The following is an 11,639-nucleotide window of genomic DNA, read 5'->3' as shown; positions in this document are numbered from 1 at the left end:
TGAAGATACATTGCCTGCCGTAGCGCAGAGGTCCCGGCGGCAAGACCGAGGTCTGTCGGCGGCGTGACGGTGTTATGACAGACGAACAGTCCGTGTGACAGAAGAGGTAGTCAGCAGCGGCTTGACCACGTATGACAGATGGGACAGGCCGTGCAACGGGCGAGATAGTTGATTGTCAGCGGCGGCGTGACAGCGTATAAGACGGCACAGTCCGGGCGACTGACGATAGATGTCATGTCAGCGGCGGCGTGACGGCGTAATAGCAGACGGGAAATCTCACCGGCGACGGTGAGATGGGCGTTAGTAGGGCATGGCGGACTGGCCGTTAGAGAAACTCGAGAAATGATATAAGCATGGCGGGATGTCAGCTGCGGCGTGACGGCGCGGGACGTGTCGGCGGTGAAAGACAAGCAAAGGAGCAGTAATCGCCACGTGATCGCCACGGCAGTAACCGACACGCAAATGGAACGTGGACCGCTCTGAAATGCTCAACACAACAATACGAGGGGGCGGTACGCCGGCACCGAGCGCCCGCGGGCCTAAGATTGCTGGTAGTGGCGTCGCTTGTGACAGCCTGGACACAATGGGGAGACGCCAGCAAGCAAAGGCGTGACTTACCGGATGCCCTTCCGCGTGTGGAGCGTCCCATCTTCGGGAGATGATCGCAGCGGCTTGAGCGCGCACGCACGAAAAACATGAGCGGCCGCCGTGTGGCGTGCCACCCACGCACTGAGGGCGCCCGGCGCAGTGTCCTCGCCAGGCCGGGCGGGCTGTGTTTGCTTACCCGACCGCTGGCGCTTATCTAGCCTCCAATTGGCGCCCGCACCCTCTGTGGCCGGCTCCCTCATATGCCGGGCACCTCCAGGAAAACGGGGGGCCGGCTGCACCTCTGACGCCAAGCGTTAACGTATTTTGCACGGAACTGACGTGAAAAGACCATGATCAGCTGACGCATTTTTCTTGGCCGAAGTCAGAGCGCGCGGCCGGACGCACCAAGCGTATTTGGAAATTCCGACCTCGACGAGCATCAGAAGCCACCTAACAGGCGTGTTCGAAACCGCAGGAGTTGATGATGAACGGGTTTATCGAAACTTGATTGGATGAGCCTATCGGTAATAGCGATTTTAGTGTGTGCATTTATTGTTCATAGTGGTGTGAAATGTGGTTAGGGTACGACCGACAACCCGTCGGGGCGAATTTCGCACTGGAGTACTCAAAATTTGAAGAATTTAAGACGTTTCCATGAGTTTTGAAGTTACGGATAAGTTCTAAAAATCCGGTTCTCCTTAGGGGAAGGTGGGGTAAGACGGCCCAGCGGGGCAAGACGGACCACCAGCCCTCCCGGCTGAACCGCTGCTGGTATCTACTGCTTTATGCAGAGGTGAAAAAAACCTGCTACTCGCCTGCGTGCGTAGGCGACAGCCATAGGAATAAACAGACAGATTCGAGCATCTCAGTTGATGCATTTAAAGTAGATAACTAGGCCGTTTCCGCTACAATCAGAGCTGTCTTCCCATAGAAGACCACTATGAACCACGGCACAAAAATTTAACAGCGTCGTCTCTTTGTAGACAGCTGGGGCTGAAAAATCCCGCCGGTGCGACAGCCGGTGCGTTGTGAAGCGCCATAGACAACGCAGGAAAAACGGCGACAGCGCGACAGCTCGTCCCCGCTCGTCGCCGGTTGAGCGGAGGCGGGGACCGACGCGGCCTTGGCCGCCGACGGAGTAGGGAGGGACCGGGCGACTGGGGACGGGGGACGTCACATCTGGGCCACAACTGGTGCGAGGTCCATGACCATCGGTCCTAGAAATTTGGTAGGAGCGTTGATAATTGGTCTTGACTACTGAAGCAAAGACAAGTGAATCAGTGACAACTGACAATCCTTTCGTGAGTTCTGATTGAACTGGATCAGGAAGCCAGGACGAGCTATAGGAAGTCGATCAGACCTATAGGTAAGTTTAGTGATAGTGATTTATTTTTTGTTGTGTAACTAGGTATTGAAATATGGTGATGCGATGTGATGCCCAGAGTCTGAAATTTGAAAGATCAATTTATTTCTAACATTCTAGCCTCATGTTCAAATTTACTTTTTTGGCCTCAAAGGTGATGAGAAAACGGCAAAAAATGGTACCTTCTGTTTCAAGATGACTTGTGAAAAATTGCCGACAGCTAGACATCGCGTAGGTGACAGCTTTTGAGTTTTATTCACCTCTGGCTTTATGCACTCACTATGTTTGTTTTCCTTCGTAACAATGGCCATCTTGAGCTCATGCTGCTAGGATGCATAGCTTTTGAGTTATTGAGAAAAGTGTTGCTTTTCGTCAAACCGATCTAATATAAGAGGTCTACGGGTGATTCAATTACGGCGCCTTTCTTGCATGATTAGTTTCTATTTTGCACTTTACTGTGAAGAACAAAGCTATAAACTTAGTTATAGTCACACTTTAGGAGAGGCAAGGTTTTGCAATGTTGGGCTATTTAACATATACGTCATGATAATGACAGAATTTAGATTTGGGGCAAGACGGACCACTGTGGTCCATCTTACCCTGTGGTGGTCTATTGTACCCTGCCACAGACTTCTCTATACATGGACTGTGCACTGATCTGGCCGAAGTAGCATAAGGGGCCCAAAATTGTGGCAATACGTTTGAAGCATTTGCCAGGGAGCATGGCCATTTTTCTTTGAATTATTCATTTTAACGTTCTGGAACCTTCGCTTAAATGGAAAACAAAACATTTTCCGCTATGTTTTCCCGCCAGAATTGCCAATCTTGAGTCAAAATTCCAGGCTGTGGACTTAAATATCAAGCGAAGATCAGAGGCATGCAAGTGTTTCTGTGCATTTTGAGTTGTGTGTTCAATGGTAGGTACTGTCATAAAACAGAAAGTTATACTCCCAGCTACAAGTGGACTACTTTTCACCATCGATCAGGTTCAACAAAGACAGTTTTGGTTCCCACACGTATGTATTCGTAACGATTCCCAACGGCCAGCATGGGCACAAACACCGATTTGGTCCACTATCCCAGCCCTTGGGCCGATTCTCCTGGGACGTCTTGGGCCGGCTCGTCAGAAGAGGCAGCAACAGCATGCTCTGTGATCTCTGTGACGGCTCGCTGGTCGTTTTCCAGGCGTTGATGAGAGACAGGGTGCATGCTGTAGTGTACAGTCTTTGCCGCCCTTGTCAGGTATCGTACCGGTGCCGCTCGGCGCCTCCGGTGGTGACCGGTCGGCGGGCCGGGGCCAGCCGGCCGGGCGGGGAGGACGGGGTAGTCGCTCCCCGGACGTGTTACAGAGCGGACCGTCAATACAGCTCCGAACGCAGTGCCGTCTTCGCTGTGTGTGTGAGTGACGCGACGACGCAACATTGGCGACGAAGATGAGATCTGCTGCCCCGGTGCGTGTCAGCGAGGTATAGTCGTCGGCCCACACGGTACGTGGTCATGGAGCGGGAGCTGGCGCCGCTCGCGCCGTTCAGTTGCGCGGAGCCAAGTAAGTGGGACAGTTGGAAACGCTCTTTTGAATATTACATTCAGGCATCGGGCATCACCTCAGAGTCTCGGAAAATAGCGCTTTTGTTACATGTCGGAGGAGTAGATCTTCAAGAAGTGTTCCATTCTGTTGTTGACGCGAGTGTCAAGGTTGAGACTCTGCAGCAGCTTTATGAAGTTTTTGATCAACAGTTTTTGCCGAAGCGAAACGTAATTTACGAGAGACATGTGTTCCGTAAGGAAGCTCAAAGGCCAGGGGAGACGATCGATGTTTTTGCAACCAGGCTGCGGGGCCTTGTACGGACTTGCGAGTATGGATCCCTTCAGGATGAAATGGTCAGAGATCAGATTGTTGACAAGTGCCTGAGCCATCGCTTACGATGCCATCTGCTCAGGGAACAATGCCTGACGCTGCAGTCGGCGCTGACGATTGCGAGGTCTATGGAAGATGCCGACAGACAAGCTGAGCTGATGGAGGACCGCGCAGCAGAGGAGCTCGCTGCACGCGCTGTGCACACGCGCCGCCCTGATCGGAGGATGCCTGGAGGAGCTTCGGATCAGACAGACGGTAGGACGAAATGTTTTCGCTGTGGCAAGGGTACTCACGACCCCGAGGACTGTTTCGCTAAAAACAAAAAGTGTCATAGCTGTGGTCGAGGTGGTCATTACCAGAGAATGTGTCGTGGGGGTGGCCAGTCTCGACCGGGCCGGAGACAGGTTCGTCTGGTGACGACGGAGCACGAAGATCACGTCTTCCGGCTCGCCGATGACGGCCGCGACGTGACGTACCCTGTCCAAGTAAGTGGCCAGTCTTGTGACCTTCTTGTTGATTCGGGTGCTACGTGCAACGTCATGTGTGAGGCTTTGTTCAAGGAAAAGTTTGGGAGTAAACAGTTGCTACCAAATAGTGACAGACTGTACGCGTATGGATCTGGAAAACCAATGAGAGTCATGGGCCAGTTCAAGACCAGTGTCACATTTCAGGGTCGCACAGCCCAAACAGTGTTTCATGTCATCCCTGGGTCACATCAGTCTCTGCTGGGGAGGGCGACGTCTGAGAGGCTGGGCCTGCTCCGTGTGGGACCCCAGGTCAGATGCGTCTCCGAGAGCAGTCATCCCGCTCACAAATACCCTGCTCTCTTCAGAGGACTTGGCAAGCTGAAGGACTTCCAGCTGACGGTGCCGATCGATCCAGGCGTCACCCCGGTGGCGCAGAAGGTCAGGAGAATTCCGTTCTCTCTGCAAGGTCCCGTGGAGCAGAAGCTGAAGGAGCTGCTGGACCAGGATATTATTGAACAGGTTAGTGGCCCGACCCCGTGGGTGTCACCCATTGTATGTGCGCCGAAGAAGAACGGGGATATCAGACTGTGTGTGGATATGAGCCGGGCTAATGCAGCTGTGATTCGAGAGAGGCATCCAATGCCCACACTGGATGATGTGTTGCATGAAATGACAGGGTCTACGGTGTTTTCCAAACTAGATTTGGCACAATCATTCCACCAGATCGAGCTGGATGAGTCATCACGGAGCATTACCACTTTCGTCACACACAAGGGCTTATATAGGTACAAACGTTTGATGTTCGGTATCTCGTGTACCCCAGAGATGCACCAGCGGGTGATTCAGCAGGTGCTGGAGGGGTGTGACGGCGTCCGCAACATTGCCGACGACATCATCGTGTATGCCCCGACAGTCGCGCAGCATGATCGTCGGCTGGACGTAGTCCTCCGCCGTTTACAGGATGCCGGCCTGAAACTGAACGGTGAGAAGTGTCAGTTTGGCATGACTGAGCTGACGTTCATGGGGCACCGTCTGGGGAAAGCCGGAGTCACTGCGACCGGCGAGAAGGTGGCGGCTGTCTTGAACGCCAGAGAACCGCAGGATGCTTCCGAAGTGCGGTCTTTCCTGGGTCTTGTGACATTTCTGGGTCGTTTTATCCCCGATCTGTCAACAGTTTCGGCACCTCTCCGTGACCTGACGAGGTCTGGGGTGGCGTGGAAATGGGAGAAGCCGGAGAACGACGCCTTCAACGAGTTGAAGCGGAGGCTGGCCAACAGGAACGTTCTCGCTTATTTCTCCCTGACAGCAGAGACCCAACTTGTCGTGGACGCTTCCCCGGTGGGCCTCGGCGCAGTCCTGCTTCAGAGACAGCGCTCAGGTGTGCTCAAGCCAGTTGAGTATGCCAGCCGAAGTTTGAGTGATGTCGAGAGGCGGTATTCCCAGACAGAGCGGGAGGCTCTGGCGGTGGTTTGGGGCTGTGAGCGGTTCCATTTGTACCTGTACGGCATTGATTTTGACCTCCTCACTGACCACAAAGCACTCCTGGCGATTTTCTCACCTGGCTCTAAGCCACCAGCCAGGATTGAACGGTGGGTGCTGCGTCTGCAACCGTATCGCTACCGTGTGAAGCATGTCTCGGGACGGCTTAACATCGCTGACTGTTTCAGCCGACTGACACAGACACCGGCTCCTGCTGGCGGCAACGGCGGCGACCACTACGCACGTTTTGTGACCAGTCACGCCATCCCGTCCGCGCTACAGAAGAGTGACATTCAAAAGGAGACGGCCCGAGACGACCAGTTACAGCTGGTGATGCGAAGTCTGCCAACCGGTAAGAAGCAGGACTGCCCAAGGCCGTACCGAATGTTGTGGCAGGAGCTATCTGTATGCGACAACATGTTGTTACGGGGAAATCGCCTCGTTATTCCAGATCGACTTCGCGGGAAGGTCCTAAACCTGGCACATGAGGGGCACCAGGGTGTCGTCCGTACAAAGCAGAGGCTCAGAAGCTGCGTATGGTGGTCAGGAGTGGACGTAGACGTTGAGAGACTGGTAAGGTCGTGCCATGCGTGCCAGGTCGTGTCTGCAGGGAACCCGCCTGAGCCTATATGCACCACAGAACTTCCATCAGGGCCCTGGGAAGACTTAAACGATCTGTGTGGACCGTTTCCTGGTGGTGAGCAGGGTATATAGAACAACGGGTACACCAACGACGCGGAAAGCGCCCATTTTACCTGGATGAGTTACATGGAATGTGATATATTTTTGAATATGGAAAAAATAGAGTATTCAATTCTGACGAGTAAAGCCAAATTCATAAAGCAGTTATTTTTAAATTATATGAACCAGAAATAACATACTAACCATAGTTTAAAACTTAGAATAAAGTTAGTTGAAAAGCCTATAGTTGATACAAAGATGGAAGGAATCTATGGAAGGCGGAAATGGCGCAGCTGTTTCATTCTTAAAATGTGTTCACAAGCAGGATTTACGTGATGCTAGCGACATCTGTTATTATAATCGGGGACGCTCATTGGCTGATCGAGTCCGTGAGCAGTATCACTAACTTACGCTAGTACAGGGTTGACGCAATGTGCGCATGCGCAGGAACTAGTGCCCTCATGGAGGGGCTTTTGGTACCTCGGGCAGCGCCCAATGCTTTTTGGACCTGTTATGGCCTCCGCATCGAAAAACGCTAGATAAAAAGGTTGTAGAGGAAGCTTTAGGCTACCTTTTCCCATAATAATATTGGCAATTTATCCGTTAGCTTACGTGTGGGGCTCGCTTGAAAAAGGTCGATTTAACATGCAAACCCTATGGGGTAGTAGTTTTTGAGCGCCCATTTGGCCTAATGCTACCAACTGTTACTGGCTACCCCTGGGTGGTGAGAGCCTTCTTGTGGTAATCGACAAGTACTCGAAGTGGGTGGAAGTCGAAACAGTGTTTCAAACCACAACCCAGGAAATCATTATTCGTCTCGATAAGATGTTTGCTAGCCATGGTTTTCCGCTGACGTTAACAACCGATAACGCTCGCAACCTCACCTCGGCCGAGTTTGATGACTTCTGTAAGGTGCGTGGGATCCGACATCTGACGGTGACACCTCTCTGGCCACAGGCTAATGGTTCTGTCGAGCGTCAGAAAGAACCGGACGCTGCTGAAGGCCATCCGGACCGCCGTGGCGGAGGGGCGGAGCTGGCCGTCCAGCCTGCCGACGTTCCTGCTGGCGTACCGCACCACGCCTCACCCCGCCACGGGGGTCAGTCCCGCCGAGCTGCTTTGCGGTCGGCGGCTGCGCACCAAGATGCCGGCCGCCTCTGGTCCCGCACCGGCACCCGACCGGCCGGTCGTACAGCAGAGGAACGCGCGCTACCGTGAGGCGGGGAAACGCTACGCTGATCGACAACGACACACAATGCCAGCCAACATCAGTGTCGGTGACAGAGTGCTGGTGAAAATTCCGAACAGACTCACTAAACTGTCAGGAGCTTTCTTCTCAGAGCCGTATAGAGTCGTGTCGGTGAGCGGCTCTCAGGTGACGGTGAGAAGGCCTGATGGAAAGTTGTTTAAGCGAAACAGCAGTTATGTTAAACAGTATGTTGAACCGCGTGATTTCGTTGAGCCGTTCTCTCTTCCACGCCGCGAGGGTCCGGCGTGCGCCGCTACGCCGAGCGCCCGGGCAGACCGACCTTCTGACGAGGCGGCTGACCAATGTGTAGGACTCCGCACGCGCAGTGGTCGACTCAGTGTGAAACCCCAGTGGTTCGGGAACGTTGTAAGCCACTGAACGAGGAGCATGAACTATTCGTTTAATTGTCATTTCCTTTGTGATGTACTTAAAGATAAGTTGGGGAGGGATGTAGTGTACAGTCTCTGCCGCCCTTGTCAGGTATAGTACCGGTGCCGCTCGGCGCCTCCGGCGGTGACCGGTCGGCGGGCCGGGGCCAGCCGGCCGGGCGGGGAGGACGGGGTAGTCGCTCCCCGGACGTGTTACAGAGCGGACCGTCAATACAGCTCCGAACGCAGTGCCGTCTTCGCTGTGTGTGTGAGTGACGCGACGACGCAACACATGCTACATGTTCTTGAACAGGCATGAACTCAGCTCGCGCCCGTTAGTTTGCGGATCTTGTCCGAGTCCACACCGCGCCCACTGGTGCGCGTCGGCGGCCCCTTTCGTTTCTTGCTATGCACTTGGCTGTTCACATCCTTCACGTGGTTAGACACGAACACGTTAAACAGCGCTCCGGCCATGGTGGCGAGGATATTGCTGGTAAACTTGTGCCCCCTTCCACAAGCCACTTCCTTCAGTTCTTCGTCATCGCCGAGCATGTTCTGAACCACAGATCTGAACACATTCTTGGGACTTGAACTGCCAAAGAGGATGGTGCGAGTCTCTGACTGTGAATTCACCAGAAGTCTGTAGAGCTGGCAGACCTCCATGACGACTCGCAGGCACAGTTCACTCGGTTGCAGGAGCTTTCCACGGTTGAGGAGGTCGGTGAAGCTAGCAGCCACCAGCTTTTCTTCAGCATTCTCTGCCACCACGGTTACCAGTTGCGTCCTTAGCCCGTCAGAGAGTAGCGCGCGACATTCATCACATCTGTGAGTCTTCTTGACTGAGTGGGCTAAATAGCCTGCTATGTGGTGCAGAGCCTGCTGTGTCCCTTCTGGGACGTCTTGGGCTGGGTCATCAGAAGAGGCAGCAGCGGCATACTCGGTGATCTCAGTGACGGCTCGCTGGTCGTTTTCCAGGCGCTGCTGAGAGACAGGTTGCATGCCAGCCGTCACTGTTCTCAGACCATAGCCTGAGAGCCAAATTAGGCTTTTTACGCGGACGATAGCCTCTCCTTCAAAAAATTGACGAGAGCTCGCCCAGAAGTTGCCTCCGGCCAGTTTCCGGAGGTGGCCGAAGTGACCTTCTAGCCGGTCGGATTGAATCTTGCCAAGCAGGACATACTCGAGATCACACTGTCTGAGCAGATACTTGGCCAGCCCGACCAGCCCTCGACAGGTTGCTGCCACTCCACGTATCGTGTCGAGCGACATTTGCGTCTTCTTGTTTCCCTGGGCTTCCCAGCGCAGCATCATCTTTCTGAATTTCTCGATGTATGCCAGCCCTTCTTCATCTCCAGTGGAAATAGGCTGCAGAGTCGAGTCGTTGCGACGAACATGCTTCCCAGGGGACTTCACGTTGACGATGTCGAACCACCTCCGAACTTGGTGCACGAACTCTGCTGTACCGTTTAAGGAGCCGTACTCTGCATGTTGCCCATAGTAGCGGAGCGCAGCGATGGTTGTCTCGTGAGTGGCTGCTACGGCGAGCTGCACGTTCACGCGCTCTATGCTTGTTGGATGGAGCACCTTATCCGTGAGTCGGTATGCCATCTTGGCATCAGAGCTGTACTCGATGGAGTGTACCTTTTCCAGGTGGCTGAGGTGAACATCCAGAGGAGGCCCACCTGCATCGAGTGGCGAACAGTGCAGTTGTTTTTTGTTCAGGAGGTTGAAGTACGTGTTTTTGAACAAGTGGACTGAGTCGTACGGTTCTCCAGTAAAAGTCTTATTGGTTTTGCTTTTTCGGACATATCTGGTCCTGTATAATGTTCAAATGCATAAGTATCAACCCGAATTATGTGTATGCACATTTACCACGAGGCTGTGAAATTGCATCGTTGTATGCCAAATACTTTCCGAGATATTCACCAAAAACCTCATTTTCTGCCGTTTGGGGTATTCTGGCCGCAATCTTCCTGGGATCGCCTATGGCATCAGTAGAGCCATCTAACGAGAGGAACGAGGAAACACAGAATCATGAATGAATCGAGCGCGTAGTAAACGGTGTATGAACGAGAGACTCGGCAGAGGCTATCCGGGTGGCCGGCGCGCGGCGCGCCCTTAGGCATCGGCCGACCCTTCGGACCGCGTGGGGTCAGAGGTCGCGCTCGGGAAGTCTCGGCTCTGGGTTTTAGTGCTGTGCAGTCATGAAGGGAGGATAGGATAGCGCTAGCCCGACTGACTAGTATCTCGGCTGATTCGTGTGGGGTGGAAGGGAGCACAGAACGGGATGGCGGTTAGTGGTGGATGGTGGGATGGTGGTTAGGTTAGTGCGTACTGCGTAGAACGTAGCTGAACATGCATTTTTTTTCATGGCAAACAACATCAGCAGCATAATGTGCGGGATTATGCCAGAACTCATACAAAAAGGAAATAACAATTCGGCCGAGGGAGTGGATGAGTGCCGTGACAAAGCATGACGATGCTGCCAAAATCGGGATGCTTTTTTGCCCCCATTTTTTTTTACCCCTAACATGCAGCGCTTAATCCGAACTTAGAGGTCCACGACCGACCTTAGACCTTAAAATCGCACCCGTCCGGTGCGCCACCTTTTCTTCAGGGGCGCTCTTCTTTGCTGTATCTGTTCTTACCAATAACTAAAGCAAATCGAATGTATAATAAAAAAGGCATACCTCAAACACAGTTTTATTCACATCCGCTCGTGTGCATACTTGTTTTGACCTATACCTTCTCGCTTCATAATATATCACTTCAGTGCTTAACCCTCAACGGAATTTTGGGTTTTCTGCATGTACCCCGGCCGAGGGGGGGGGGGGCGATTACGACCCCTCTCCGTCTTTTTGTCCCTAATTGAGCTAGTGCCTTGCGGATAAAACTGAGCGCGTGCGTCGTATGAGATGCAGCAACTGGTACCCGAGTTGAATGTCTCAGGTAAACTGATAAACTCTGAGGTCAGTATAAGTGCTCCAAGTCGCGGGATCGGTTTTTGGTGAACAACTTCTCCATAAGTGGTTACAGAGCCAAGATGATGGCACCATCGAGTTTTGCATGCTCAAGCGCGTCGAATAGTACACGCTTTGTTTTTGTTGAGGCCAATTTAAGGTGATCACTTCAGGTCAAGTCAGGGCAGAGCCACTCAGGCCACGAGGCTGGCTCAAGGAGGTCATAACGCTTATTCGATTCGGTAGGTCCTCACAAGTCCACTGTGGCTTCCCGACTCGCCAGCTCAATTTGATCGGGACTTTTTGGTGAAAACTACTGTTACCTTAGTGACGTCATAAATGAAGTCGCCTAACTTTAAGAATGGAAAAGTGAATGCTGGGGCTTGCAAAGATTGTATGAAGTCGCGAATTAATGCGCTTGAGACAGCTTTAGATGGCTCCCGGCGCCAAAATAACAGCTTTCATATTTCCCAATTGATTAATAATCGTGAGGTTGCGTGACCGACCTGACTTCAGGTGACTCTTAAGAAAAATACGAGATAGCTACATTAAATTTGTGAGGCCTCTGGGAGATAGTACTACTGTTAACGCCAGACCCCTTGAGACCCTCATTTTTCGCGATTATT

General features: G+C 52.8%; 1 protein-coding gene across 1 annotated transcript; it reads right to left on the bottom strand.

Moving 5' to 3' along the window:
- Positions 1 to 2,753: 2,753 nt before the first annotated feature.
- LOC122368481 lies at positions 2,754 to 9,738 on the bottom strand. Its single transcript, XM_043342439.1, has 2 exons — positions 8,346 to 9,738; positions 2,754 to 3,158 (listed from the first exon to the last, which is right to left on the bottom strand). The coding sequence occupies exon 1, from the start codon at positions 9,659 to 9,661 to the stop codon at positions 8,375 to 8,377; it is 1,287 nt and encodes a 428-aa protein (XP_043198374.1). The 5' UTR covers positions 9,662 to 9,738; the 3' UTR covers positions 2,754 to 3,158; positions 8,346 to 8,374.
- Between the last annotated feature and the right edge of the window lie 1,901 nt (positions 9,739 to 11,639).

This window comes from Amphibalanus amphitrite, unplaced genomic scaffold (genome assembly GCF_019059575.1).
Source record: "Amphibalanus amphitrite isolate SeventyFive unplaced genomic scaffold, NRLGWU_Aamphi_draft 000950F_arrow, whole genome shotgun sequence".
Classification (NCBI taxonomy): Eukaryota; Metazoa; Arthropoda; class Thecostraca; order Balanomorpha; family Balanidae; genus Amphibalanus; species Amphibalanus amphitrite.
This window is presented reverse-complemented; position numbering and strand designations above follow the sequence as displayed.